Genomic DNA, 26,643 nt, shown 5'->3' with positions numbered 1-26,643 from the left:
CCATGACCGAGATGTGAGTACTGCACGCAGTCAGCATGACCAAACACAGTCAACAAGACCACACACAGTCAACAAGACCACACACGGTCAACAAGACCACACACGGTCAACAAGACCACACACGGTCAACAAGACCACACACAGTCAACAAGACCACACAAAGCTATAACATACAAGGGCCTCACTGCCATACCTGCTCACCCCATGTAGAATAACCACAGCATATAGAATAACCACAGCATATAGAATAACCACACCATGTAGAATAACCACACCATATGGAATAACCACACCATATAGAATAACCACACCATGTAGAATAACCACACCATATGGAATAACCACACCATGTAGAATAGCCACACCATATAGAATAACCACACCATGTAGAATAACTACAACATATACTGTAGAATAACCACACCATGTAGAATAACTATAACATATACTATAGAATAACCACATCATATAGAATAACCACAGCATATAGAATAACCACACCATATAGAATAACCGCACTATGTAGAATACCCACACCATATAGAATAACCACACCATGTAGAATAACCACACCATATAGAATAACCACACCATGTAGAATAACCACACCATATAGAATAACCACACCATATAGAATAGGTTGTGAATCAGATTTAGTGAGCCAGATATATGTGGCCAGCTAGCCAATAAGAGTGGACCAGGGATATGTCTGTGTGTCATTAGATATCCTGTATTAATATATGTATTAATTTACACACGGTCATCTCTCATCCTAACATCTCCCTGGGTTTAACCTCTTAGACCTGAAGGACACACACACACACACATGCACACGCATGATCATGCGCACACACACACACACACACACACTCTCTCTCTCACTCAGACAGGAGGGAGAGAAAAAGAGAGAGCGGAATGGTGAGAGGAGGATGAGGAAATAGTAGAAAGTGTTTGAGGTTAGGGAGAGAAAGAGGGACTTTCTAAGACTTTCTCAGAAGAAGAATAGATAGGAGAGAGAGAGAAAGAGATAGGAGAGACAGACAGACAGAAGGAGAGAGAGACAGATAGGAGAGACAGAGATAGAAGGAGAGACAGAGATAGAAGGAGAGACAGAGATAGAAGGAGAGACAGAGATAGAAGGAGAGACAGAGATAGAAGGAGAGACAGAAAGACAGATAGAAGGAGAGACAGAAAGACAGATAGAAGGGGAGAGAGAAAGACAGATAGAAGGAAAGAAAGACATACAGAGGAGTTAGTAGTGTAATGCTGCAGTCTCTGAGTGGTTTGGCAGTCTAACAGGTGAGCATTCCCCTGGTCAGCTAACGGCTCCAGTCACACAAATATGTCAAACCATCAAACTGTGTCTGATACCCTCAACATTGCCTCTCTCACACACAAAACACATACATACTTACACACAAAACACATACATACTTACACACAAAACACATACATACTTACACACAGAGAGCACAGAGAGAGAGCGAGAGAAAGAGAGAAAGAGATAGAGAAAGCTGTCTACATATTCACAGTGACACTTTTAGGAGTGACTCGTATGTTGGACTGCTGAACAAATAATGCAAGAAATACTCTCTTTCTCTATATATCTCTCAATCTCCGTCAATCACTCCCCTCTCTCCCTCCCTCCCTCCCCTCTCTCTCTCCCTCCCCTCCCCTCTCTCTCTCTCCCTCCCCTCTCTCTCCCTCCCCCTCTCTCTCCCTCCCCCCTCTCTCTCCCTCCCCTCTCTCTCTCCCCCCTCTCTCTCCTCTCTCTCTCCCCTCTCTCTCTCTCCCCTCTCTCTCCCTCCCCTCTCTCTCCCTCCCCTCTCTCTCCCTTCCACTCTCTCTCCCTCCTAGTCGTCTGGAGCAGAATGGTATCAAGTCAGTTCCTCCTGGAGCCTTCACCTCCTACAAGAAGCTGCGCAGAATGTAACTAGTCAACCCCTGACCTTCCACCTTTGACCTCTACCACCATGGGAGCTCTTCTGTGGGCTAGATTCCAGGAGAGCTCCCCTTAGCCTGGTCCTCTTCTGTCTCTTCTCTTCTGCATGCTTTATATCATCTCAACAGGGTTATAGTGTGCGTCCCAAATAGAAATGGCACCCTATTCTCTACATAGGGCACTACTTTAGACCCGACTCCTATTGGCTCTGGTCAAAAGTAGTGCACTATATAGGGAATAGTGTGCCATTTGGGACGCAGACGGTTAAGAATATGCGATGTCATTAAGTGGTGATGTCAAATAGTGTGAGGTCAAAGGGCATGGTTCTCACTGTAACACAGTTGTTTTTCCTTCCTCCCAGAGATCTGAGTAACAATCAGATATCAGAGATCGCCCCCGATGTTTTCCAAGGCCTGAGAGCCCTCAACTCGCTGTGAGTGTGTATGCGTCGGTGTGTGTCTGTGTGTCGCCATCAGTGTATGTGTCTGTCGGTTTGTGTATGTCTGTGTGTGTGTATGTCTGTGTGTGTGTGTATGTCTGTTTGTGTGTGTGTATGTCTGTGTGTGTGTGTGTGTGTGTGTGTCTGTGTGTGTGTGTGTCTTTCTCTCTGTGTGTCAGTGTATCTGTCAGTCTGTGTGTACTAACGGATGTGTTGACATGTCTGTGTTATACATGTCTGTAGTATATTCATGATCATGAGTGAGTGTGTGTGTGCATATATCATTGTGAATAATGTATAGTGTTTATATAGAGTTAAACAGACAGTCCTTATTATATATGCCCTACTGAATCAGCCTCAGTGGGAGGTCTGGGAGAGTGTGTGTGTGTGTGTGTTTGTTTTCTGTGGGGGTCCAGGGGAGGAGGGGGTTGGTAGTTGGTAAGTGTCCCCTTAAGGGAAAGCCCTGTCTGGGATGAATGGGTCCGTGCCGTGCCTTTAGTGTGTGTTCCAGTTCCCTCTTATGAATGATATGAGCCAGATGGGGACATAGAATCCTGAGCTCTATGTTGTCTAATATTGTCATGGTTTTGCTGGTATAGTACTGAGTCTTACTCTATATGGTCTCTGCAGGGTCCTGTATGGTAATAAGATCACAGATCTCCCCAGAGGACTGTTTGAGGGACTCAGCTCTCTGGAACTGCTGTAAGTACTATACTGTCTACTTCCTAAATTGTACCCTATTCCCTATGTAGTGCACTATACTGTCTACGTCCTAAATCATACCCTATTCCCTATGTAGTGCACTATACTGTCTACTTCCTAAATCGTACCCTATTCCCTATGTAGTGCACTATACTGTCTACTTCCTAAATCGTACCCTATTCCCTATGTAATGCATTAATTTAGACCAGAGCCCGATAAACAGTATATGTGCTTTTAGTTTAGGAACTGAACTTCTCTTCCCTCCCTCCCTCCCTCCCTCCCTCCCTCCCTCCCTCCCTCCATCTCCCTCCCTCACCCCCCCCCCCCATTCCCCCTCTCTCTCTCTCTCTCTCTCTCCCTCTCTCCCTCTCTCCCTCTCTCCCTCCTTCTCTCCCTCCCTCCATCCTCCTCTATCTCCCTACCTCCCTCCCACCCCCTGTCTCTCTCCCTGTCTCTCCCTCTCTCTCCCTCTCTTTCTCCCCCCCTCTCGCTCTCTTTCTCCATCCTCTCTCTCTCTCTCCCCATCTCTCTCTCTCTCTCTCCCAGTCTCCTGAATGCCAATAAGATCCACTGTATTCGAGCCACAGCCTTCCAGGACCTAGAGAATCTAGCTCTGCTGTCTCTCTATGACAACAAGATCCAGACCCTGGCTAAAGGAACCTTCACACCCCTACACAGTATACAAACACTGTGAGTCACACACACACTCAGCTTCACACCCCCTCACAGTATACAGACACTGTGGTATGCATAGGTGTACTGTCAAATACAATACCCACACAGGCTTACATACATTTTCAATCCTACATACAGATGAAGTCTTCACATCCATATAGTATTAGATCAGGGCTGTTCATGTGTGTCCTGGAGGCCCAAACACTTCTGGCTTTCATCCGCTCCTTCTAATCAGGGACTAATTCAGACCTGGGACACCAGGTGAGTGCAATTAACTACCAGGTAGAAACAACACCAGAAGTGTTTGGGCCCTCCATATTCTTTTAAAACCTGACCTCTGACCCCTCTCTTCCCCTAGTCACCTGGCCCAGAACCCGTTTGTGTGTGACTGTAACCTGAAATGGCTGGCAGACTACCTGAGGTCCAACCCCATAGAGACCAGCGGTGCCCGCTGTGCCAGCCCACGCAGACTGGCCAACAAACGCATTGGGCAGATCAAGAGCAAGAAGTTCCGCTGCTCTGGTGTGTGTGTGTGTATGTCTGTCTGTCTGTCTGTGGTCGTCTGACTGTCTGTGAGTGTGCGTACGTGTGTGTGTGTCTAGCTACATGACTTTGTTCCAACTTATGCCAGTCCCAATTCCAACTCAACCCTCCCATCACACACACGGCCCTCTTTCCCTTCAGCTGCCAGCGATATCTGCCAGCGTTATCTCAGCATTATCTCAGCGTTATCTACCAGTGTTGTCTCAGCATTATCTCAGCGTTATCTGCCAGCGTTGTCTTGGCATTATCTCAGCGTTATCTGCCCGTGTTATCTCAGCGTTATCTCAGCATTATCTGCCAGCGTTATCTCAGCGTTATCTGCTAGCGTTGTCTCAGCGTTATCTGCCAGCGTTGACTGCCAGCGTTATCTCAGCATTATCTCAGCGTTATCTGCCAGCGTTATCTCAGCATTGTCACAGCGTTATCTGCCAGTGTTACCTCAGCGTTATCTCAGCATTATCTGCCAACCCAGCTACAGTGAAAGCAGTAACGGCTCCTTGATCTGTGTGCTTTAGAGCTGGACCAGGTTATGAGCGGTTATAAGGCATGACATAGGGTTACATTAAACCATAATACCATGGAGATGACCTGTTGTTTTCTGTTACAGGGTCAGGAGCTACTGCTTTCTTTTTCATCATATATATATATATATATATATATATATATATATACAGTGGGGAGAACAAGTATTTGATACACTGCCGATTTTGCAGGTTTTCCTACTTACAAAGAATGTAGAGGTCTGTAATTTTTATCATAGATACACTTCAACTGTGAGAGACCGAATCTAAAACAAAAATCCAGAAAATCACATTGTATGATTTTAAAGTAATTAATTTGCATTTTATTGCATGACATAAGTATTTGATCACCTATCAACCAGTAAGAATTCTGGCTCTCACAGACCTGTTAGTTTTTCTTTAAGAAGCCCTCCTGTTCTTCACTCATTACCTGTATTAACTGCACCTGTTTGAACTCGTTACCTGTATAAAAGACACCTGTCCACACACTCAATCAAACAGACTCCAACCTCTCCACAATGGCCAAGACCAGAGAGCTGTGTAAGGACATCAGGGATAAAATTGTAGACCTGCACAAGGCTGGGATGGGCTACAGGACAATAGGCAAACAGCTTGGTGAGAAGGCAACAACTGTTGGCGCAATTATTAGAAAATGGAAGAAGTTCAAGATGACGATCAATCACCCTCGGTCTGGGGCTCCATGCAAGATCTCACCTTGTGGGGCCTCAATGATCATGAGGAAGGTGAGGGATCAGCCCAGAACTACACGGCAGGACCTGGTCAATGACCTGAAGAGAGCTGGGACCACAGTCTCAAAGAAAACCATTAGTAACACACTACGCCGTCATGGATTAAAATCCTGCAGCGCACGCAAGGTCCCCCTGCTCAAACCAGCGTATGTCCAGGCCCGTCTGAAGTTAGCCAATGACCATCTGGATGATCCAGAGGACGAATGGGAGAAGGTCATGTGGTCTGATAAGGTCTAAACTCGTGTTTGGAGGAAGAAGAAGGATGAGTACAACCCCAATAACACCATCCCAACCGTGAAGCATGGAGGTGGAAACATCATTATTTGGGGATGCTTTTCTGCAAAGGGGACAGGACGACTGCACCGTATTGAGGGGAGGATGGATGGGGCCATGTATCGTGAGATCTAGGCCAACAACCTCCTTCCCTCAGTAAGAGCATTGAAGATGGGTCGTGGCTGGGTCTTCCAGCATGACAACGACCCGAAACACACAGCCAGGGCAACTAAGGAGTGGCTCTGTAAGAAGCATCTCAAGGTCATGGAGTGGCCTAGCCAGTTTCCAGACCTGAACCCAATAGAAAATCTTTGGAGGGAGCTGAAAGTCCGTATTGCCCAGCGACAGCCCCGAAACCTGAAGGATCTGGAGAAGGTCTGTATGGAGGAGTGGGCCAAAATCCCTGCTGCAGTGTGTGCAAACCTAGTCAAGACCTACAGGAAACGTATGATCTCTGTAATTGCAAACAAAGGTTTCTGTACCAAATATTAAGTTCTGCTTTTCTGATGTATCAAATACTTACAGTGGGGAAAAAAAGTATTTAGTCAGCCACCAATTGTGCATGTTCTCCCACTTAAAAAGATGAGAGAGTCCTGTAATTTTCATCATAGGTACACGTCAACTATGACAGACAAAATGAGAAAAATAAATCCAGAAAATCACATTGTAGGATTTTTAATGAATTTATTTGCAAATTATGGTGGAAAATAAATATTTGGTCAATAACAAAAGTTTCTCAATACTTTGTTATATACGCTTTGTTGGCAATGACACAGGTCAAACGTTTTCTGTAAGTCTTCACAAGGTTTTCACACACTGTTGCTGGTATTTTGGCCCATTCCTCCATGCAGATCTCCTCTAGAGCAGTGATGTTTTGGGGCTGTCGCTGGGCAACACGGACTTTCAACTCCCTCCAAAGATTTTCTATGGTGTTGAGATCTGGAGACTGGCTAGGCCACTCCAGGACCTTGAAATGCTTCTTACAAAGCCACTCCTTCGTTGCCCGGGCAGTGTGTTTGGGATCATTGTCATGCTGAAAGACCCAGCCACGTTTCATCTTCAATGCCCTTGCTGATGGAAGGAGGTTTTCACTCAAAATCTCACGATACATGGCCCCATTCATTCTTTCCTTTACATGGATCAGTCGTCCTGGTCCCTTTGCAGAAAAACAGCCCCAAAGCATGATTTTTCCACCCCCATGCTTCACAGTAGGTATGGTGATCTTTGGATGCAACTCAGCATTCTTTGTCCTCCAAACACGACGAGTTGAGTTTTTACCAAAAAGTTATATTTTGGTTTCATCTGACCATATGACATTCTCCCAATCCTCTTCTGGATCATCCAAATGCACTCTAGCAAACTTCAGACAGGCCTGGACATGTACTGGCTTAAGCAGGGGTACACGTCTTGCACTGCAGGATTTGAGTCCCTGGCGGCGTAGTGTGTTACTGATGGTAGGCTTTGTTACTTTGGTCCCAGCTCTCTGCAGGTCATTCACTAGGTCCCCCCGTGTGGTTCTGGGATTTTTGCTCACCGTTCTTGTGATCATTTTGACCACACGGGGTGAGATTTTGCGTGGAGCCCCAGATCGAGGGAGATTATCAGTGGTCTTGTATGTCTTCCATTTCCTAATAATTGCTCCCACAGTTGATTTCTTCAAACCAAGCTGCTTACCTATTGCAGATTCAGTCTTCCCAGCCTGGTGCAGGTCTACAATTTTGTTTCTGGTGTCCTTTGACAGCTCTTTGGTCTTGGCCATAGTGGAGTTTGGAGTGTGACTGTTTGAGGTTGTGGACAGGTGTCTTTTATACTGATAACAAGTTCAAACAGGTGCCATTAATACAGGTAACGAGTGGAGGACAGAGGAGCCTCTTAAAGAAGAAGTTACAGGTCTGTGAGAGCCAGAAATCTTGCTTGTTTGTAGGTGACCAAATACTTATTTTCCACCATAATTTGCAAATAAATTCATTAAAAATCCTACAATGTGATTTTCTGGATTTTTTTTCTCAATTTGTCTGTCATAGTTGACGTGTACCTTTACAGGCCTCTCTCATCTTTTTAAGTGGGAGAACTTGCACAATTGGTGGCTGACTAAATACTTTTTTCCCCACTGTATGTCATGCAATAAAATGCAAATGATTTACTTAAAAATCATACAATGTGATTTTCTGGATTTTTGTTTTAGATTCCGTCTCTCACAGTTGAAGTGTACCTATGATAAAAATTACAGACCTCTATATGCTTTGTAAGTAGGAAAACCTGCAAAATCGGCAGTGTATCAAATACTTGTTCTCCCCACTGTGTGTATGTATATATATATATATATATATATATATATATACATACAGTATTTATTAAATATATATGTGTGTGTATATACACACAGTATTTATTAAAGTAGAAAAACAAACATTTGACAAATCACAAAGCTACCGCTTTCTATATATGAATATTCTACATGCTGATGCCTTCCTCCTTAAACTGTCAGTCAACTTAACTTGTTTTTCTTTTTCCATGGTAGCCAAGGAGCAGTACCACATCCCAGGTATGTGTGTGCTAGTTGTATATATCTGTATATGTACTTCTGTATAGACATAGTATGGTATACTGTATATCTGTATCTGTCCTGCACATTGTGTGAAATATATAGCATGTCAAATGAACTGTGACTTCTGTGTTGTGTCAAGGCATGTTGGAAGCTAAACAGTGAGTGGGTATGCATGTGAAAATAATACACTGTGTTCTATGTAGGGTTGCAATGTTCCGGTAATTTTACCGAAATTCCCAGGTTTCCTTCTTATTCCCTCCTGATTCCAGTACATTTCCAGTCTGGGTTTCTGGAAAACTTTGGACATTTGTGAAAGTTACCGGACATTTGCAACCCTAATTCTATGTGTGTTATATAGTATATGTAAATACAGTATGTTCTATGTGATAATACAGTGTGTTCTATGTGATAATACAGTATGTTCTATGTGATAATACAGTGTGTTCTATGTGATAATACAGTATGTTCTATGTGATAATACAGTGTGTTCTATGTGAGAGTACAGTGTGTTCTATGTGATAATACCCTATGTTCTATGTGATAATACAGTATGTTCTATGTGATAATAGTCTGTTCTATGTGATAATACAGTCTGTTCTATGTGATAATACAGTATGTTATATGTGATAATACAGTATGTTCTATGTGATAATACAGTATGTTATATGTGATAATACAGTATGTTCTATGTGATAATACAGTATGTTCTATGTGATAATACAGTCTGTTTTATGTGATAATACAGTATGTTCTATGTGATAATACAGTATGTTTTATGTGATAATACAGTCTGTTCTATGTGATAATACAGTATGTTCTATGTGATAATACAGTATGTTTTATGTGATAATACAGTCTGTTTTATGTGATAATACAGTATGTTCTATGTGATAATACAGTATGTTTTATGTGATAATACAGTCTGTTCTATGTGATAATACAGTCTGTTCTATGTGATAATAGTCTGTTCTATGTGATAATACAGTATGTTTTATGTGATAATACAGTATGTTTTATGTGATAATGCAGTCTGTTCTATGTGATAATACAGTCTGTTCTATGTGATAATACAGTCTGTTCTATGTGATAATACAGTCTGTTCTATGTGATAATACAGTCTGTTCTATGTGATAATACAGTATGTTCTATGTGATAATACAGTCTGTTCTATGTGATAATACAGTCTGTTCTATGTGTGTTGATTGTGTCCAGATACAGAAGACACCCGTCTGAATAAGGAGTGTAACAGTAAACCAGTGTGTCCTGCTAAGTGTCGCTGTGAAGCTAACGTGGTGGACTGCTCTAACCTCCGCCTCACCAAGTTCCCCGAACACCTACCTGCCTCTACCACCGAGCTGTAAGGACACACACACAGTATAATGTTGTTATCTATTGCTGCTTTATGTCTGTTCTCTGAGTTTTCTCCTCCTGTCTCAGTCGTCTCAACAACAATGACATCTCAGTGCTGGAAGCCACCGGCGTCTTCAAGACCCTCTCTCAGCTCAAGAAAATGTATGTTCTCTCTATTTACCATCTAAAGTGTTAAGTTAACCACCATTGTTCCTATTTTTGTTATTAATTCATCATATTTATTCATAAACATTTTAATAATAATATAATATGAATAATATAATTAATAAACATAATGTAACTGCTGATAAGGTGTAACAAGGCATAATATTTCAAACAAATATCTAAAAGGCATTCATATCTATTCATTAGTAACCATAAAAGGCCACATATCATGTATGTTATTGGATAATTCAGTTGACCATTGGTTTGTTGTTTGTAACAAGCATAATCTGTGTTTTTCAGTAACCTTAGCAACAACAAGATCTCAGAGATCGAGGACGGAGTGTTTGAGGGGGCGGGGTCTGTGGTGGAGCTCCACCTGACAGCCAATCACCTGGACTCTGTCAGAGGGACCATGTTCAGGGGCATGGACGGCCTCCGCATGCTGTGAGTTAGCACCTTCATCATCAGCATCATCATCATTATCATCAGCAGCATCGTTTTCATAGTCACCATTTCCATCTTCATCATAATTATTTAAGTAATAAGGCCCGAGGGGTGTGGTATATGGCCAAATATACCACGGCTAAGGGCTGTTCTTATGTACGATGCACTGCGGATTGCCTGGACACAATCCTTAGCCGTGGTATATTGGCCATATACCACAAACCCCAGAGGAGCCTTATTGCTATTATAAACTGATTACCAGCGTAATTAGAGCAGTAAAAAATTATTTTTGGGCATACCCGTGGTATATGGTCTGATATACCACGGCTGTCAGCCAATCAGCATTCAGGGCCCGACCCACCCAGTTTATAAATGTATATAACTCATATATGTATATTTTATTATTCTGTTATATGTATCATCATTGTCTTCATCATTATCACAATCTATAGTGGAAGGATAATTGTTGTCATCGATATAAAATGATGTCCTCACCAATGACTACTGTCTCTCTGTGTGTTGTAGGATGTTGAGGAACAACCGTATCAGCTGTATCCATAACGGCAGCTTCACTGGTCTGACCAACGTCCGCCTGTTGTCTCTTTATGACAACCAGCTCCACACCATAATGCCTGGGGCCTTCGACACACTGCCCAACCTCTCTACACTGTAAGACACACATACACACATTCACAAATCTTCCTTGAAGAGTTTTAGAACTCTGTTATTGACTGACTGCCTCTCTCTCTCTCTCTCTCTCTCTCGCTCTCTCTCGCTCTCTCTGTCCCCGAACCCCCCCCTTCTCTCTCTCTCTTTCTCCCTACCTCCCTCAGGAACCTGTTGGCCAACCCGTTTAACTGTGACTGTCGTCTGGCCTGGTTGGGGGCGTGGCTTCGTTCTAGACGAATCGTAACGGGGAACCCTCGCTGCCAGAGCCCCTCCTTCCTCAGAGAGATCCCACTGCAGGACGTAGCAGCAGCAGACTTCCGCTGCCAGGACGGTACGACACACACACAATCACACAGTAACACACATCACACACAAGGATACATAGAGATTTGATGATTTCATTGATCGAAAGTGAGATGGATATAAGTATATTCCATTTCAGAATATGGAAAGTACTCTCTCCCTTCTCTCCCAGGTGCAGTATTGGATGACAGTAGCTGTGTAGCTCGTCCTCAGTGTCCCAGTGAGTGTACCTGTACCGAGACGGTGGTCCGCTGTAGTAACAAACACCTCCAGGCTCTGCCCAAGGGGCTGCCCCGCAATGTCACTGAACTGTAAGTCACAGACTGGGGTTAGAGGTCAGGGGTCAGGGCAAGGGGGCAGGGGACAAAGGGAAGGGTGCTAGGGGTTAGGACTTAGAGATCTGTAATACACTTTTCTTACATGCTCAGTTCACCAGTTAGTAGTTAGTTATATGTGTAATAGGTAGGTATAACCCTATAGGCTGTTCTGGCTAGGACAAGGCATAATGACTTACTGACTAGTAGGTGGTATAACTTGGTTACTTTGTTTAACCACAGTGTCCTCTCCTCCTCCTCTCAGATATCTGGATGGGAACCAGTTCAGCATGGTACCCAGAGAACTGTCCACCTTCAAACACCTGCAGCTGGTGTGAGTTAACCATTACTGTGTCTGTTAGTGTGTCTGTTAGTGTGTCTGTTAGTGTGTCTGTTAGTGTGTCTGTTAGTGTGTCTGTTACTGTGTCGGTTAGTGTGTCTGTTACTGTGTCGGATAGTGTGTCTGTTACTGTGTCTGTTACTGTGTCGGTTAGTGTGTCTGTTAGTGTGCCTGTTACTGTGTCTGTTACTGTGTCTGTTACTGTGTCTGTTGTGAATTAACGTTACTGTGTCTGTTACTGCATGGGCAGTGGTGTGTCTGGGCTTAGTTCCCCATTACTGTGTTACTGATCCTCTCACTGATACTGAATTGTACGACAGTTTATTGTGCCCTAGTGGTCACCAACCATAGTCCTGGTTCCTACAGAGTGTACAGTCTTTTGTTACAACCCAGCACAACATACCATCTTTTAGCTTAATTGGTTGTTTTAGGGCTGGGCTGGAACAAAAACATGTACACAGTGTAGCTCTCTAGGACCAGGATGGTATAGTGGTCTCTCTCCAGTTCCATTTGTAACCATGACCACCAGGGGGCGATATGGAGCCTGCTCTGCACTTGACTCCACTCCAGTCAATAACAGCATTATCCAATCCACAACACACCAGCTCATAGATACCTCTGATAGACTAGTGTGGGTTAATAGTTATACACTTAACACCTCCATTTGACACAAAACCCCTTTATTCTGCTTAGATGGGATATGAAGTGTATAGGAGGAGGGGTTGCTGCTGTGTGTCTGATGATACATATTAAACTGCATGTACAGTTTGGCTACGTCTCAGATGGCACCCCATTCCCTATGTAGTGCACTACTTTTGACCATGGCCTAGTCTCTGGTCCTAAGTAGTACCCTATATAGGGAATAGGGTACCATTTAATTGGGACACAGTCTATGTAGAATCCAGCCTGTGTAGGTAACTGGATCTAAAGTATTGATTGTTTTTAACATAAAGGCATTCTGTTTAAGTAGTGATTGTTTTTAATGTAAAGTCATTCTGCTTAATTAGTGATTGTTTTTAACATAGTAATTATATTTAAGTAGTGATTGTTTTTAACGTAAAGTAATTCTGTTTAAGTAGTGATTGTTTTTAACATAGTCATTCTGTTTAAGTAGTGATTGTTTTTAACATAAAGTCATTCTGTTTAAGTAGTGATTGTTTTTAACATAGTCATTCTGTTTAAGTAGTGATTGTTTTTAACATAAAGTCATTCTGTTTAAGTAGTGATTGTTTTTAACATAAAGTCATTCTGTTTAAGTAGTGATTGTTTTTAACCCTTGTTGTTCCAGAGATCTGAGTAACAACAGAATCAGCTCCCTGTCTGACTCCTCCTTCTCCAATATGAGCCAGCTCACCACCCTGTGAGTCTCACACACACACACACACACACACACACACACACACACACACACACAGGGGGAAAACAAACCCACACGAGAATTATAATTATTCTAATGAGAATTCTCTGCAAAAAATAAGAAAAACAATTATATTATTTCAATTCTTGTATTCTTTTGAAAAGACTTCACCTCATGTTCATCATCCTTACACTGTATCTGGACTAGTGTATTGTCATATAATGTCATATTAGAACTGTAGAATGTTGGTCATCTAATAATGTCTCTGTGTGTGTTCTTCTCCTGACTGTGTTATTGTGTGTTCCAGCATCCTGAGTTACAACACTTTACGCTGCGTCCCTCCTCTGGCCCTGGCTGGACTACGCTCTCTCAGACTGCTGTAAGGACCCACCTACACACACACACACACACACACACACACACACACGTGTACACACACACACACACATATAGCCTTAATGTTTTGTGTTGCTCTGTCCCAGATCTCTTCATGGTAACGACATCTCTGAACTACAGGAGGGGATCTTCAGTGATGTGGCCTCCCTGTCTCACCTGTGAGTGTTTGTGTGTGTGTGTGTATGTGTCCAGTGTGTGTATGTGTCCAGTGTGTGTATGTTTCCTGTGTGTGTATGTTTCCTGTGAGTGTTTGTGTGTGTGTGTGTGTGTGTGCATTATCCCACTCAGACACACACTCTTAGCAGTGACCACTTGCACCATCTCCATCTCCTCTCTCTGTCAGAGTCAAGTGCTTTCCCAATCAGAGGGCGTGATATTGGATTGGCAATAAAGACACACACGAGTGAGGGTGTGGGTGTGTTCAATGAAGCGTGACCTGTCTGGGACAAGCTAAAAGGGTCGGAGTGGAGGGAGGAGAGAGAGGAGAGAGAGGGAGGGAGGAGAGAGAGGAGAGAGAGGGAGGGAGGGAGGAGGGAGGGAGAGAGGAGAGAGAGGAGAGAGAGGGAGAGAGGAGAGAGAGGAGATAGAGGGAGGGAGGAGAGAGAGGAGAGAGAGAGAGGGAGGGAGGGAGAGAGGGAGAGAGGGGGGAGGAGAGAGAGGAGAGAGAGGGAGGGAGGAGAGAGAGGAGAGAGAGGGAGGGAGGGAGAGAGGGAGGGAGGAGAGAGAGGAGAGGGAGGGAGGGAGGGAGAGAGGCGAGAGAGGGAGGGAGGAGAGAGAGGAGAGAGAGGGAGGGAGGGAGAGATCTTGTGACTACAGAGGTCCATGTCTGTTGACCTTGTATTGAGAGTAGAGAGAGAAACAGGGGATATTCTACAGCAGGTTAGCCTGGGTTATTAATGTAATACTCTACCTCACATACTAACACATCTATTTCCTTTGATGTACTGTAACATACCCATACATTCAACATCACTGAATAGAAACAATTTGTTTATTTGAGACAGATACTTTGAGGTTAGTTATAGTGGTGTGTGTATGGAGAAACTGCCCCCAAAACAGGTTGCTATCCTATGACATCTTTCAACAGAAATGCTCTGATTCCATTCCTATTCAGTCTCTCGTGTTAAAGTGATGGAACTCAACGGAATGCCTAACTATTCAGTCTCTTGTGTTAAAGTGATGGAACTCAACTTGTATCTTAGACTGCTCTGAGGCGAGAGGACCCCCTCTTGTGGTAGTTGAAAGTATTACATCACACACAGAGCAGAGCATGCCTGTACTTGTCTACCTGACTTTCATCTGAATTGACTGTCTGTCTGATTTGGTTAATTGACTGACTAACCTTAACCCTTCAAACCTGACCTCTGACCTCTAACCCCCAGGGCGATCGGTGCCAACCCCCTGTACTGTGACTGTCGTCTGCGCTGGCTGTCTGACTGGGTGAAGAGCGGGTACAAGGAGCCTGGCATCGCCCGCTGTGCCGGACCAACGGGCATGGAGGGAAAACTGCTGCTCACCACACCTGAGGCCAAGTTTGAATGTCTGGGTAAGAGTGGGAGAGGAGGGAGGGAGGGAGGGAGGGAAGGAGGAGAGAGAGATGGACTAAAGGAGTGTAAAAAGGGAGGAAGGGAAGGAAGATGTTGATAGAAGAGGTGGGAAAATAGAAAGGTACAGGAGGAGGAATGGAAAGAACATTCGATAATGAGAGAGAGAGAGTCAATAGAAAAAGGAGTGAAAGGTCATATCTTCTTCTTCTCTTTGGACCCCAGAAAGATGTCATGGTGTCAGCTAATAAGGACTCTAGTCAAGTTCCAATTCTTCTTCTCTCTGTCCCAAGGTCCAGTGGAGACGTCTGTCCAGGCTAAGTGTAGTCCATGTGTGTCTGGGCCCTGTCAGAACCACGGTGTGTGTCAGTCTGACCCCGTGGAACTCTACACGTGTGTGTGTGCACCCGGCTTCACGGTACGAACCCCCCACCGTCCATAATCATACCAGAACACTAATCTATTCAACTAATCCAGTTATACAGTTATACACAGGGAGATAAACCTATACCCAATATAACAGGATATGACTGGATGTAGTGATTTTATGTCACACAATACTGTTTTGATAATCCTCTAAAATGTATTATTATAATAGAGAATACCCTATTGAAAATACTATATACTGTCTTCTAATCTATACAATACACAGAGATATTGAGAATATGTGTGTGTGTGTGTGTGTGTGTGTGTGTGTGTCTGTGTCTGTGTCTGTGTGTGTGTGTGTTACAGGGTAAATACTGTGAGACTCCAGTGGATGTGTGTGCCAGTAACCCATGCACCAACGGAGGAACCTGCATCAGTGACGAACAGACAAGGAGATTCAGGTAACACACACACGCGCGCACACACACAAACACACACAAACACACACACACACACACACACTGACCAGTCTTTCCCGTCTCCAGTTGTTCGTGCCTGGTGGGTTTCCATGGCTCGTTCTGTGAGGTGGATGTAGATGACTGTGAGGACCACGGATGTGAGAATGGCGCCACCTGTGTGGACGGAGTAGGCAACTACACCTGCTTCTGTCCTCCCTTCTACATAGGTATGATATATACACATTCTCTAGACATTCTCTCTAGACAATCTCTCTAGACAGTCTATAGACATTCTCTCTAGACAATCTCTCAGGACATTCTATAGACATTCTATAGACATTCTATAGACATTCTATAGACAATCTCTCTAGACAATCTCTCAGGACATTCTATAGACATTCTCTAGACATTCTCTCTAGACATTCTTTCTAGACAATACAACTCTGGACACATGAGATATAGATGAGTAGATAGATGACTTTCACAGATCATTTTGAATTGATAAACATTTAAAACTAAATATCTCTATATTTCTCCCTCCTCCTTACTCTCTCTCTCCCTCTCGCTCGCTCTCTCTCTTCTCTTCTCCCCTCTATCTCTTTCTCTCTCTCTCTCCCTCTCTCTCTCCCTCACCTCTCTCTCCCTCTCTCTCCCTCTCGCTCCCTCTCGCTCTCTCTCTCTCCCTCTCTCTCTCTCCCTCCCTCTCTTTCTCTCTCTCCCTCTCTCGCTGTCTCCATCTCTCTCTCTCTCTCACGCTGTCTCCATTTCTCTCTCTCTCTCCCCCTCTCTCTCTCTCTCCCCCCCTCTCTCTCCCCCCTCTCTCTCTCTCTCTCTCTCGCTCTCTCTCTCTCTCTCTCTCAGGGTTGTTGTGTGAGGAAGAGGAGGATGTGTGTTCTCCTGGTAGAAACCCCTGTCAGCAACACTCTACCTGCAGCAGCACCACTACAGGCCCCAGGTGACCCCCAATCCCCCCCCACCCCCACACACACAGATACTTGTACATATGTTCATGTTCTATGTGTGTGTGTCCAGGTGTGTGTGTGCCCCAGGCTTCGTGGGGGATGACTGCAGTGTGGACTATGATGAGTGTGAGGATCAGGACTGTCAGAACGGAGCGGTGTGTGTGGACCAGGTAGATGGATACACCTGCACCTGCCCTCAGGGGTACAGGTAAGACACACACACACACACACACACTGGTGTAAATGTGGAAACTATTAGGGCCATAGATGTGTCATACTAAGTTAGTCTCTCCTTGTATCAGTACTGTCATACATAAGAGGTGGGTTTCACATGGGTTCAGTTTGCAGCCAACATGTTAACAATTTCAGTTGAACAATTTGAATGAACATTCCTAAATGTTACCTTGAAGCTGCAAGTAGCACATTTTTTGTGTGGATTACTGTGGCTTTTTAGTGGCTTTTTAAGTGAAAATGACTGCTATTCTTACTATATGTTATAGAAACACACACTTACGTTCACAGCACACTACCTTGTCAGACTGTAACACAAAACAAATGGAATGTGTTAGCTAACGTTTGCAAGCTATTTCCCTTGTTGAACACACCACAGGACTCAAGATGTTTGGACTGCTTTGCTCTGGCGTTAGAGCCAGATCTTAGTCCTTACTATGTCGTATGTTGTGATCAGTAGTAATTCTCCCCTCCTCTTCCTCCCCCTAGTGGTGAGTTGTGTGAGGTGCCTCCTCCTCCTCCGTCTCCCTGTGAGCGGGCTCACTGTCAGAATAGCGCCCCTTGTGCAGACAGAGCCGGTACTGCGCTGTGCCAGTGTCTGCCGGGGTTCGAGGGTGTGCGTTGTGAGAAGCTGGTCAGTGTGAACTTCGTGAATAGAGATTCTTACCTACAGCTGTCTGACCTGAAGAACTGGCCTCAGGCCAACATCACACTGCAGGTAATCACACACACATATTAGGGTGTCCACATTTAAAATACCCAAATGCGGACAATGGGATGATTTTGCGGGACAGTGTAGCCTAGACATGAATAATTTTTCCCCACACACAAATATCCCTCCTGCTGTACTGAGCGAGCTATCTGAACTGAGCAAGCTAACTGAACTGAGCGAGCTAACTGAAGCACACTTAGCCTACTCTTTTGCCGCACGCAAATGTTTTATGAAAATCTGGGAATATTTGGCCAAAGAAACATTTCTGGTTGGTCTTGACAAATGTGATTGGTTGACGATATGACATCGGACTAGGTCTCGTCTTGCGCTGCCCAGAATATCAGATCTCAACAATGATTGGAAGAAGAGCTTCACGTCACCAACACCACGTCCTTATCATACAGTATCTTGTCATAAGAGCAATGTGACAGCTAAAGAGAGGTTGAAATGTCAAGTCTCATCTAATGAGTAGGACCAATCAACCTTTTTTTGTAAATTAGTGCTATTTTAATTTGTTGATAAAATGCGGGACATTATTGTTTAGTTGCGAGCCAAAGGGACAAAATGCGGGACAAAATGTCCCACACAATCTAGGACATGTAGTCACCCTAACGCACACACTAACACACACACACACACTTATAAACAGACACACACACACAGAGGAAAACACACACACGTGCCCACACAGACATAGATACAGACACACACATACACACACAGATGTGCATACACACACAGAGGAAAACACACACGTGTGTACACACACACATTCTGACCTGTGTGTGTGTGTGTTCCCTAGGTGTCGACAGCGGAGGATAACGGTATCCTGCTGTATAATGGAGACAACAAGCCAATGGCTGTGGAGCTCCATGAGGGACACGTTAGAGTCAGCTACGACCCTGGTAGTCAGCCTGGACACACTATCTATAGGTACACACACTATGGAACACACACTATTTACAGGAACACACACAATCTACAGGAACACACACTATGGAACACACACTGTCTACAGGAACACACACTATGGAACACACACTATGGAACACACACTATGGAACACACACTATGGAACACACACTATTTACAGGAACACACACAATCTACAGGAACACACACTATGGGACACACACTGTCTACAGGAACACACACTATGGAACATACACTATGGAACACACACTGTCTACAGTTGGTGTTGGGTGACCATGGGCTTCATACTCTTGCAGTTGGTCTTAGGAAGTATTTCTGTATGGGGCACATGGTCGCACCATGTGATTCCCAGGATGCGCTGCAGGCATCTTATGTGGAATCGCTCTAGCTGCTCTAGCTGCTTGTTGTGGCGGCTGTAAGTGACCCAGGCTTCCCAGCTGTAAAGCAGTGTGGTAATGCAGACGGCTTGATAGACGGCGACTTTAGTGTGGAGGTGGAGATCGCTGTTTTGGAAGACCCTGCGTCTGACTTTCCCGAAGGTAGCTAATGCTTGCTTGATCCTATTTAGAATTTCGAGGTCGATGCTGCAGTCCTCTGAGAGGATGCTGCCCAGGTATTTGAAGGACGGGACTAACGCCAGTGATTTGTGTTCAATGGTGAAGACATGCATGGTGGGTGGAGGGCTGGATCTCCATTGGCAGACCACCTCTGTCTTGGTGGTGTTGATAGACAGTCCCATCCTGCTATAGACCCTCACAGCCGCTACAAGGATGGACTGAAGGTCTTCTGGACTTCTGGACTGTGGGCCACAAGAACACAGTCATCAGCATAATGCAGCTCAAGAACCCATTCCGTCAAAACATTTACATTACATTTTACATTTACGTCATTTAGCAGACGCTCTTATCCAGAGCGACTTACAAATTGGTGCATTCACCCTATAGCCAGTGGGATAACCACTTTAAAAGATTTGTTTAAACCTTGGTGGTTGCTTGGAGCCTCCTGATGTTGAATAGGTTTCCATCCAGCCTGAAGTCCACCGCAACCCCGCTACTGTCCTCAAACTCCTTGTGGAGAAGCTGGGTGACACATAGGAGGAAGATGTTAAAGAGTACAGGTGCCAGCATGCACCCCTGCATCACACCGATGCTTACTCCAAAGGCCACTGACTCCTGAGCCATAATCCCATCATGGAACTGGCAAAGGATGTTGACACATTTGTCTGGACAGCCAAATAGTAGTTCCCTACTCACAGTGTCGAAGGCCTTGGAGAGGTCGACAAAGGCCAAGAAAAGGTCCTGATGTTGTTCACGGCACTTCTCCTGGAGTTGCCATGCCGTGAATATAATGTAGACCGTACTCCTGTTCTTTCTGAAGCTGCATTGTGATTCTGGCAGCAGTTCCTCTGTGATGTTGTTCACCAGCCTGTGTAGCATCACCTTGGCCAGGACCACTGGCTGTTGCCGCAGATGGACTTGTCACCCTTGTTCTTATAGATAGTGATAATGTTTGCATCCCGCCACTGTTGGGGGACGATCTCCCGGTACCAAACCTCTGTGATGTACTGGTGGAGCGTTCTGGTGCAGAAGTAACCTCCCTTTTTAAGTAGCTCTGCCGGGATGCTGTCAGCGCCAGGAGCCTTGTTGTTCTTGAGAGAATGGATAGCTGATAACACCTCTTGGAAGGTTGGCGAATGGTTGAGGTCTTGAATGGTTGGACGGACAGGCAGTTCTTCCAGGATGGAGTGGTCTCTGCCTTTCAGCGAGAGAGCGACAGAACTCGTCCCTTACTGCAGCTTTCTCAAGCCAGGTACAGTGCAGACGCCTCTTACTGGACTTCTGCAGACGTTGGGGGGGACGTATTCTCACCTGGAGTTTAGCCAGTATCATACGGTGATCTGCCCAGCATTCTGCACCCCTCATGGCATGTGTCAGCAGGACGTCATTAGTGTCAGAACGTCTCACTATGACGTAGTCGATCAGGTGCCAGTGTTTGGAGCGTGGGTATATCCATGATGTTTTATATACGTTCTTCTGGTAGAACAAGGTGTTAGTGACAATAAGATTGTGCTCTGCACATAGAGTTAGCAGTCTCATGCCGTTCTCATTGACCTGGCCAACACCATGCCTACCTAGCACTCCGCTCCATATCCTGTTGTTCTGTCCCACCCTAGTTTTGAAGTCACCCAGCAGAAAGATCTTGTCATTCCCGGGGATGCGGTGAAGGGCCTCATCTAGTGACTAACAGAAGCAGTCCTTTGGCTCATTTTCAGATGGTAACGTTGGAGCGTATGCACTGAGAAGAGTAGCATAACGCATCGTGGCGAGGGGGATACGGAGAGACATGAGTCTTTCACTTGTGCCGACAGGTGTTTGGGTGAGGCTGGGTAAAAGGCTGTTCTTTATTGCCAGTCCCACACCGTGCTGATGTTGTCCACCCGGAGGGTCACCTTTCCAGAAGAAGGTGTAGCCTTCTCCCTCCTCTTTCAGGGAACCTTTATCCAGGAACCTGGTCTCACTCAGGGCAGCAAGGGTCAATGTTGTAGCGCCTTAGTTCTGCAGCAATCAAAGCTGTTCTCCGATTGGGCTTATCGCTATTATCGTCAGTGTCCAAAAGAGCTCTGGTGTTCCATGTCGCCAGTTTCAGGGGAATTATTTTCTTTAGCATTTTCCGACCGCTGAGTGGAACTCCCGATAGGTGCGGTAGCCTATCCAGGATGGAGTGAGTGGGCAATTTTTAGGCCACCTTTTCTAGGCCTCTCCCCAGCTGGGGTGAGCAGTGTGGCTCCTAACTAGGGATGCTCAGTCACACAGGGGTCTGCCGAGAGCAGCTGCCACTCAAGTCCCTACTGCTGGCGACCATAATAGCCCTGTGCCGCTGGGTCTGATTTAAGGGCTCCCGGTGCATTCACTCCTGACCCCGTCATCAGACACCTCAACGCCGCCAGACTTTAGTCCGGTTTCCGGTTGATGGCTTCACTGAGGTCAGAAGTGGATAACTGTGCGAAGGAAGTTATTTAAAGTGCCGCTGAGGGTGCGCAATCCCCAACAGCACATCTTCACTGTAGGAAGGTGGATTCCAGTGGCAAGGGGGGAAACCCAGGACGACCAGGATCTTCCACAGCAGCGTGAGGCTGCCAGATCCCCAGTCTGTCGGTGTCCGCCTACCGCGCGCCGCCAGCACGCTGCTTCTCTCAGGGTGTGCTCCCCTAGCCTTTGTCGTACCAGACTAACCCACAAGAAAGCGGGACAGTAGTTGATGGCTGCCATGACGTGTCCACACAGAGGTGGGCCTGTACAGATGCATCTCTGGGGCCCACTGCTGCTCTTAGATCCCCTGCTGGTTAGCCTGGAGTTTCAAGACAACCAGTTAACGTGTTCCGCCGCGAGGAGGTCCGACAGGAGTCTTGGTCATGGAGAGGCTTTGTACCGGCAAAGGGAGACTTGTGCATGAAGCTGTCCCCAATTCACCACAAGGGCTAGCCGGCAGCAGTGAGCTGTAAGCGAGAGTATGCAAGCACGTGGTAAGCGGGCATGCAACTTACCTCTACCTAGGCACTACTGCACTAGATGCGTCACATGCACCCTGCGGTTGCCCATACACACACACACACACACACACACACACACACACTATATTTACAGGTACACACGCACACACCAGCATCATCTACATTCTATTCACAAACACCGACTATCAGAACACAATACAATATCACCGGCACCTAACCTCTGACCTCTAACCCCTTACCTCTGGTGTTGCCGTAGCGCTGAGACGGTGAACGACGGGCATTTCCATACGGTGGAGCTGGTGACCTTCGACCGGATGGTGAACCTGTCTGTGGACGGGGGGGCACCCACCACCCTGGACAGTCTGGGAGGGGTCTCACCTCTGTCTGGAGAGGCACCGCTATACGTGGGGGGTAAGACGTAAAACACACACATAATCTGAGAGCTAGGTTCAGGCCCTAACCCCACCCTGTTAAATATTAATATCCAGTACAGGAAATACCGGGGGGGGGGGGATTGCTGGTATTAGACCTGACATATGGGTTTCATCTCCTCTCCGTCACTCTCTTTCTCTCTCTCCACTCTATTCTCTCCTCCTAACCTATATATCCTCTCCTGCTTCTTTCTCTCGCTCTCGCTCTCCTCTCCAGGTATGCCAGAGAAGATCTCCTACTCCTCTCTGAGTCTCTTCCAGCCCCTCAACTCCTCCAGTTTCCACGGCTGCATCAGAAATCTGTACATCAACCACGAGCTGCAGGACTTCACCCAGACCACTATGAAGGTATGGTGGGAGACAGGAAGGAAAATTCTGGTAACTTCCCCCAAATTCCCAGGTTTTCCAGAAATTCCAGTTGGAATATTCCCAGAAACCTAGTTGCGAGAAGTTGCAGAAATATTTGTTTTAGTATTTTATTTGTTAAGCCAAAGACAAATTTCCACACTGCGTCAATAATAAAGTATTTTTCAAATTCAAATTCAAATTGTTTGATGTGCTGAAGCCGGGGGTGGTACCAGGATGCCAGCCCTGCAGGAAACTGTTCTGCCTCCACGGAGTCTGCCAACCGGACGGTGCCCAGGGACCCCTCTGCCACTGCCAGCCTGACTGGGGCGGGCCACACTGTGATCAGCCAATCGGAGGAGGCCTTGTTGGGGGAGATGTTGCCCCGGCAACCGCGGCTAACCCATGCCAGGGGAATAAGTACGTGTGGTTGGGGATGGGAGACTGGAGAGTGTGTGGTGAAGGGCTGTAGTCTGTTGTGATTTATGGTGGGTCTATGTGGCTGGTTGTTATCATATGTTTTATCATGTTGATTTGTTTTGGGGGTAACTTATTAAGTGGTTTAATTGATTGTGTTGTCCGAGTCCCAGCTTTTGTACTTTCCCAACTGTCTTTTTCTTATAGCATTTTTCTCTTCCTCTCTCCATCACCCCTTCTCCTTCCATCTCTCCCTCCATCTCTCCCAGGTGTGTGAGGGGTGTGTGTGTGGTACAGGATGTTCAGTCGTACAGGTGTGAGTGTGATGAGGGCTGGCGCGCCACCCTGTGTAATCAACAGGGGGCGCTAACAGCACCACCAGTACCAGCGGTGCCAGCCGAGCCGTGTTCAGTGCTGCTCTGCCAACATGGCCACTGTCAGCTGACTGAGGGAGGATCGGCCTACTGTCTCTGTGACACGGGATACACTGGGGACACATGCGACACAGGTAAGGATGGAGGGAGAGGATAGAACACCTGTGATACAGGTTATGACAGAGGGGGAGAGGTGTGGAGGGAGGGTGGAGTGTGTGTGTGTGTGACAGGGAGAGACATTGGATTATATTCATGGGTTGCACCTCTTTCACTCGGTCCCGTCACGCCATTGTTATGAGCGTTCTCAAGACGTTGAGTGGTGCCCAGTCATTCTGAACAGGGGGCTAGAGATTGTTTGGTCTTGGAGATACGATGCCATTGCTACATTAGACAAACAATTAGTAGGAATCAACTTCGCCTTCATTATTATGTCGTCACGATTTAGACAAATGTCATTAGCTAGCAAAGTTCGTAAAGTAATATTTAGCAATGCTAACTTTAGCTAGCAAAAAGTAGGTGCTTTCCCTTCACTCTTTGCTAGCTAGCGTTATACTACATTTTAAAGTCAATCTGACGACATCACAATGATGACAAACTAATTAACTTTAGAAATAATGTTCATAAGCGCCAATTGAGAATGCATTGAGAAGAACGTTCAGTCGGGCACCAGTCCTCAAGAGAATGTTCAAAACAATATTGTGACGATACATTAATAACCACTACTGTGTTTGATGATGTCACCCTACTCAGCCTCTTTAACCTCTGCCCTCTCACCTCTGACCTCTAATCTCTAGTTGAGTCAGCGTGTCGCGGTGAGGCGGTGCGTGACTTCCACCGGGTGCATCGCGGCCACACCAACTGCCAGACGACGCGGCCCTTCTCCTGGGTGGAGTGTCGGGGGGGCTGCCAGGGTGGTGGGGCGGCAGCCGGGGTTGCGTGCTGCGCCCCACTGAGGGTACGACGCCGGCGCTACACCTTTGAGTGCGACGACGGAACCTCCTTCACCCAGGACGTGGAGAAAGCAGTGGAGTGCGGCTGCAAGGAGTGTGTGTAGAGTCGTTGAGGTACTACACCTGTGAAGCGCAGTGAGCTGAAGAGGAGTTACTGAACACACTGTAAGGAATGTATATATATATATATATATATATATATATATATATATATATATAAAACATGGACATTGTCTGTGTGTTGTGGACAACAGTGTTTGTAATTTGGACAGTTCTTCCCTGGCAAGGACGGCCAACCAACACGAAACCAACCAACCTCATCTTCTTCATCTTCATCTTCATCAGCAATTACCTAAAGAAAGTCAACTGTGGTCTCACATTTGTAATGTTACATTGAAAGGTCATTATTTGGATTTATACTGTATTGTACACCGCTTTTACAAGTGCTCAAAACATTTTAAGTGGAGGAACCTGTGTGATGCATGGCAGCCATGTTGGCAACAGGAAAACATTGAAACACTTCTCTGGTTTCTTCCTGTTAAATGAGAAACTGCTGCTCTTCTTTGCTAGTTTACCATTTAATCTATGTGTATATTTCACTGGGCTGCAATGCCAGTTTCCCCTCTAGTGGCCGGTCTCATAACGAGGGTGTTTGAGGGTTCAGATGGGGGAAGGGGGTGCATTTTAGAGAGCAGCTGAGGCCCTTTGGCCTACTTTAAAAAGGTGAGGGGCATTGGAGGCTATGTGCCAGTTTGATTTTAGCCAGAAACGTCCTTAATATTTGTCATGGTTATTGGTAATAATTGTATCATTGAGTAAACCCCGCCTACTATCTCTCTCTGGTCCAATCAGTCTCCGTCTACCACGTCTGCAGTATTATGAAATAAGCAAAAGAGAATTCCACACAGAAAAGTAGCTTTGATAATATTTTATTTATATTGTTGTAAAACTAAAACAGAAAGGTGCATAACATTTGTTTAACATTTAATGTTTTTGCTTAGATTTTTTTATTACTTAGCGTTATGTAGCCTAATGTAGCCCTTTTTATTATGATACAAAACGGTAAATACTTAACAGATTGTAATATATATAATTGTATTTCATTTGGACATAGTATTTTTATATGTTGAAATGGAAAAATGGGTGTTTGAATCCTGGTATGGGAGCGACTACGCAGACATTGTATTGGGTCTGTAGACTGTAGCCGCCATCTTGTTTTTCTTCTATACTGCCTGATCTAAAGCTGCCAAAACAAGTTATCCAACCTATTGTCAGTCTAATACACAGTGTCATCATGGAGAAGTTAAATGACTATGATATTATTGTTATTATTACATGTCGTCTACCTACTTGGTGAATATACAGTTGAAGTCGGAAGTTTACATACACCTTAGCCAAATACATTTAAACTCAGTTTTTCACAATTCCTGACATTTAATCCTAGTAAAAATCCCCTGTCTTAGGTCAGTTAGGATCAGCACTTTATTTTAAGAATGTGAAATGTCAGAATAATAGTAGAGATAATTATTTCTTTCAGCTTTTATTTCTTTCATCACATTCCCAGTGGGTCAGAAGTTTACATACACTCAATTAGTATTTGGTAGCATTGGCTTTAAATTGTTTAACTTGGGTCAAACGTTTCGGGTAGCCTTCCACAAGCTTCCCACAATAAGTTGGGT

The 26,643-nt window shown here is 45.2% G+C and overlaps 1 protein-coding gene across 2 annotated transcripts in view; it reads left to right on the top strand.

The window, feature by feature from the left end:
• Window positions 1–26,355, top strand: part of LOC121533205 (slit homolog 1 protein) — an 82,245-nt gene extending 55,890 nt beyond the window's left edge. The window contains exons 9-38 of one of the 2 annotated variants that reach the window (XM_041839016.2): window positions 1–13; window positions 1,858–1,929; window positions 2,304–2,375; window positions 3,012–3,083; window positions 3,630–3,773; window positions 4,117–4,280; window positions 8,366–8,389; window positions 9,605–9,749; window positions 9,830–9,904; window positions 10,208–10,351; window positions 10,877–11,020; window positions 11,185–11,351; window positions 11,502–11,634; window positions 11,903–11,971; window positions 13,266–13,337; window positions 13,642–13,713; window positions 13,817–13,888; window positions 15,113–15,276; window positions 15,568–15,692; window positions 16,007–16,101; window positions 16,186–16,325; window positions 16,960–17,053; window positions 17,131–17,268; window positions 17,781–18,009; window positions 18,806–18,936; window positions 22,704–22,858; window positions 23,096–23,226; window positions 23,444–23,643; window positions 23,910–24,148; window positions 24,809–26,355. The exon at window positions 1–13 is cut by the window's left edge and continues 135 nt beyond it. In XM_041839016.2, the coding sequence (XP_041694950.2) occupies window positions 1–13; window positions 1,858–1,929; window positions 2,304–2,375; window positions 3,012–3,083; window positions 3,630–3,773; window positions 4,117–4,280; window positions 8,366–8,389; window positions 9,605–9,749; window positions 9,830–9,904; window positions 10,208–10,351; window positions 10,877–11,020; window positions 11,185–11,351; window positions 11,502–11,634; window positions 11,903–11,971; window positions 13,266–13,337; window positions 13,642–13,713; window positions 13,817–13,888; window positions 15,113–15,276; window positions 15,568–15,692; window positions 16,007–16,101; window positions 16,186–16,325; window positions 16,960–17,053; window positions 17,131–17,268; window positions 17,781–18,009; window positions 18,806–18,936; window positions 22,704–22,858; window positions 23,096–23,226; window positions 23,444–23,643; window positions 23,910–24,148; window positions 24,809–25,068 (3,755 nt within the window). In that variant the 3' untranslated portion in view covers window positions 25,069–26,355. Of the gene's footprint in view, window positions 14–1,857; window positions 1,930–2,303; window positions 2,376–3,011; window positions 3,084–3,629; window positions 3,774–4,116; window positions 4,281–8,365; window positions 8,390–9,604; window positions 9,750–9,829; window positions 9,905–10,207; window positions 10,352–10,876; window positions 11,021–11,184; window positions 11,352–11,495; window positions 11,635–11,902; window positions 11,972–13,265; window positions 13,338–13,641; window positions 13,714–13,816; window positions 13,889–15,112; window positions 15,277–15,567; window positions 15,693–16,006; window positions 16,102–16,185; window positions 16,326–16,959; window positions 17,054–17,130; window positions 17,269–17,780; window positions 18,010–18,805; window positions 18,937–22,703; window positions 22,859–23,095; window positions 23,227–23,443; window positions 23,644–23,909; window positions 24,149–24,808 lie in introns of both variants that reach the window. The other variant, XM_041839014.2, reaches the window with a different exon arrangement.
• Window positions 26,356–26,643: the final 288 nt, after the last annotated feature.

Source organism: Coregonus clupeaformis, chromosome 20, assembly GCF_020615455.1.
Source record: "Coregonus clupeaformis isolate EN_2021a chromosome 20, ASM2061545v1, whole genome shotgun sequence".
Taxonomy (NCBI): domain Eukaryota; kingdom Metazoa; phylum Chordata; class Actinopteri; order Salmoniformes; family Salmonidae; genus Coregonus; species Coregonus clupeaformis.
Note: the sequence above shows the minus strand (reverse complement) of the source record. Positions and strands in the feature narration are given on the sequence as shown.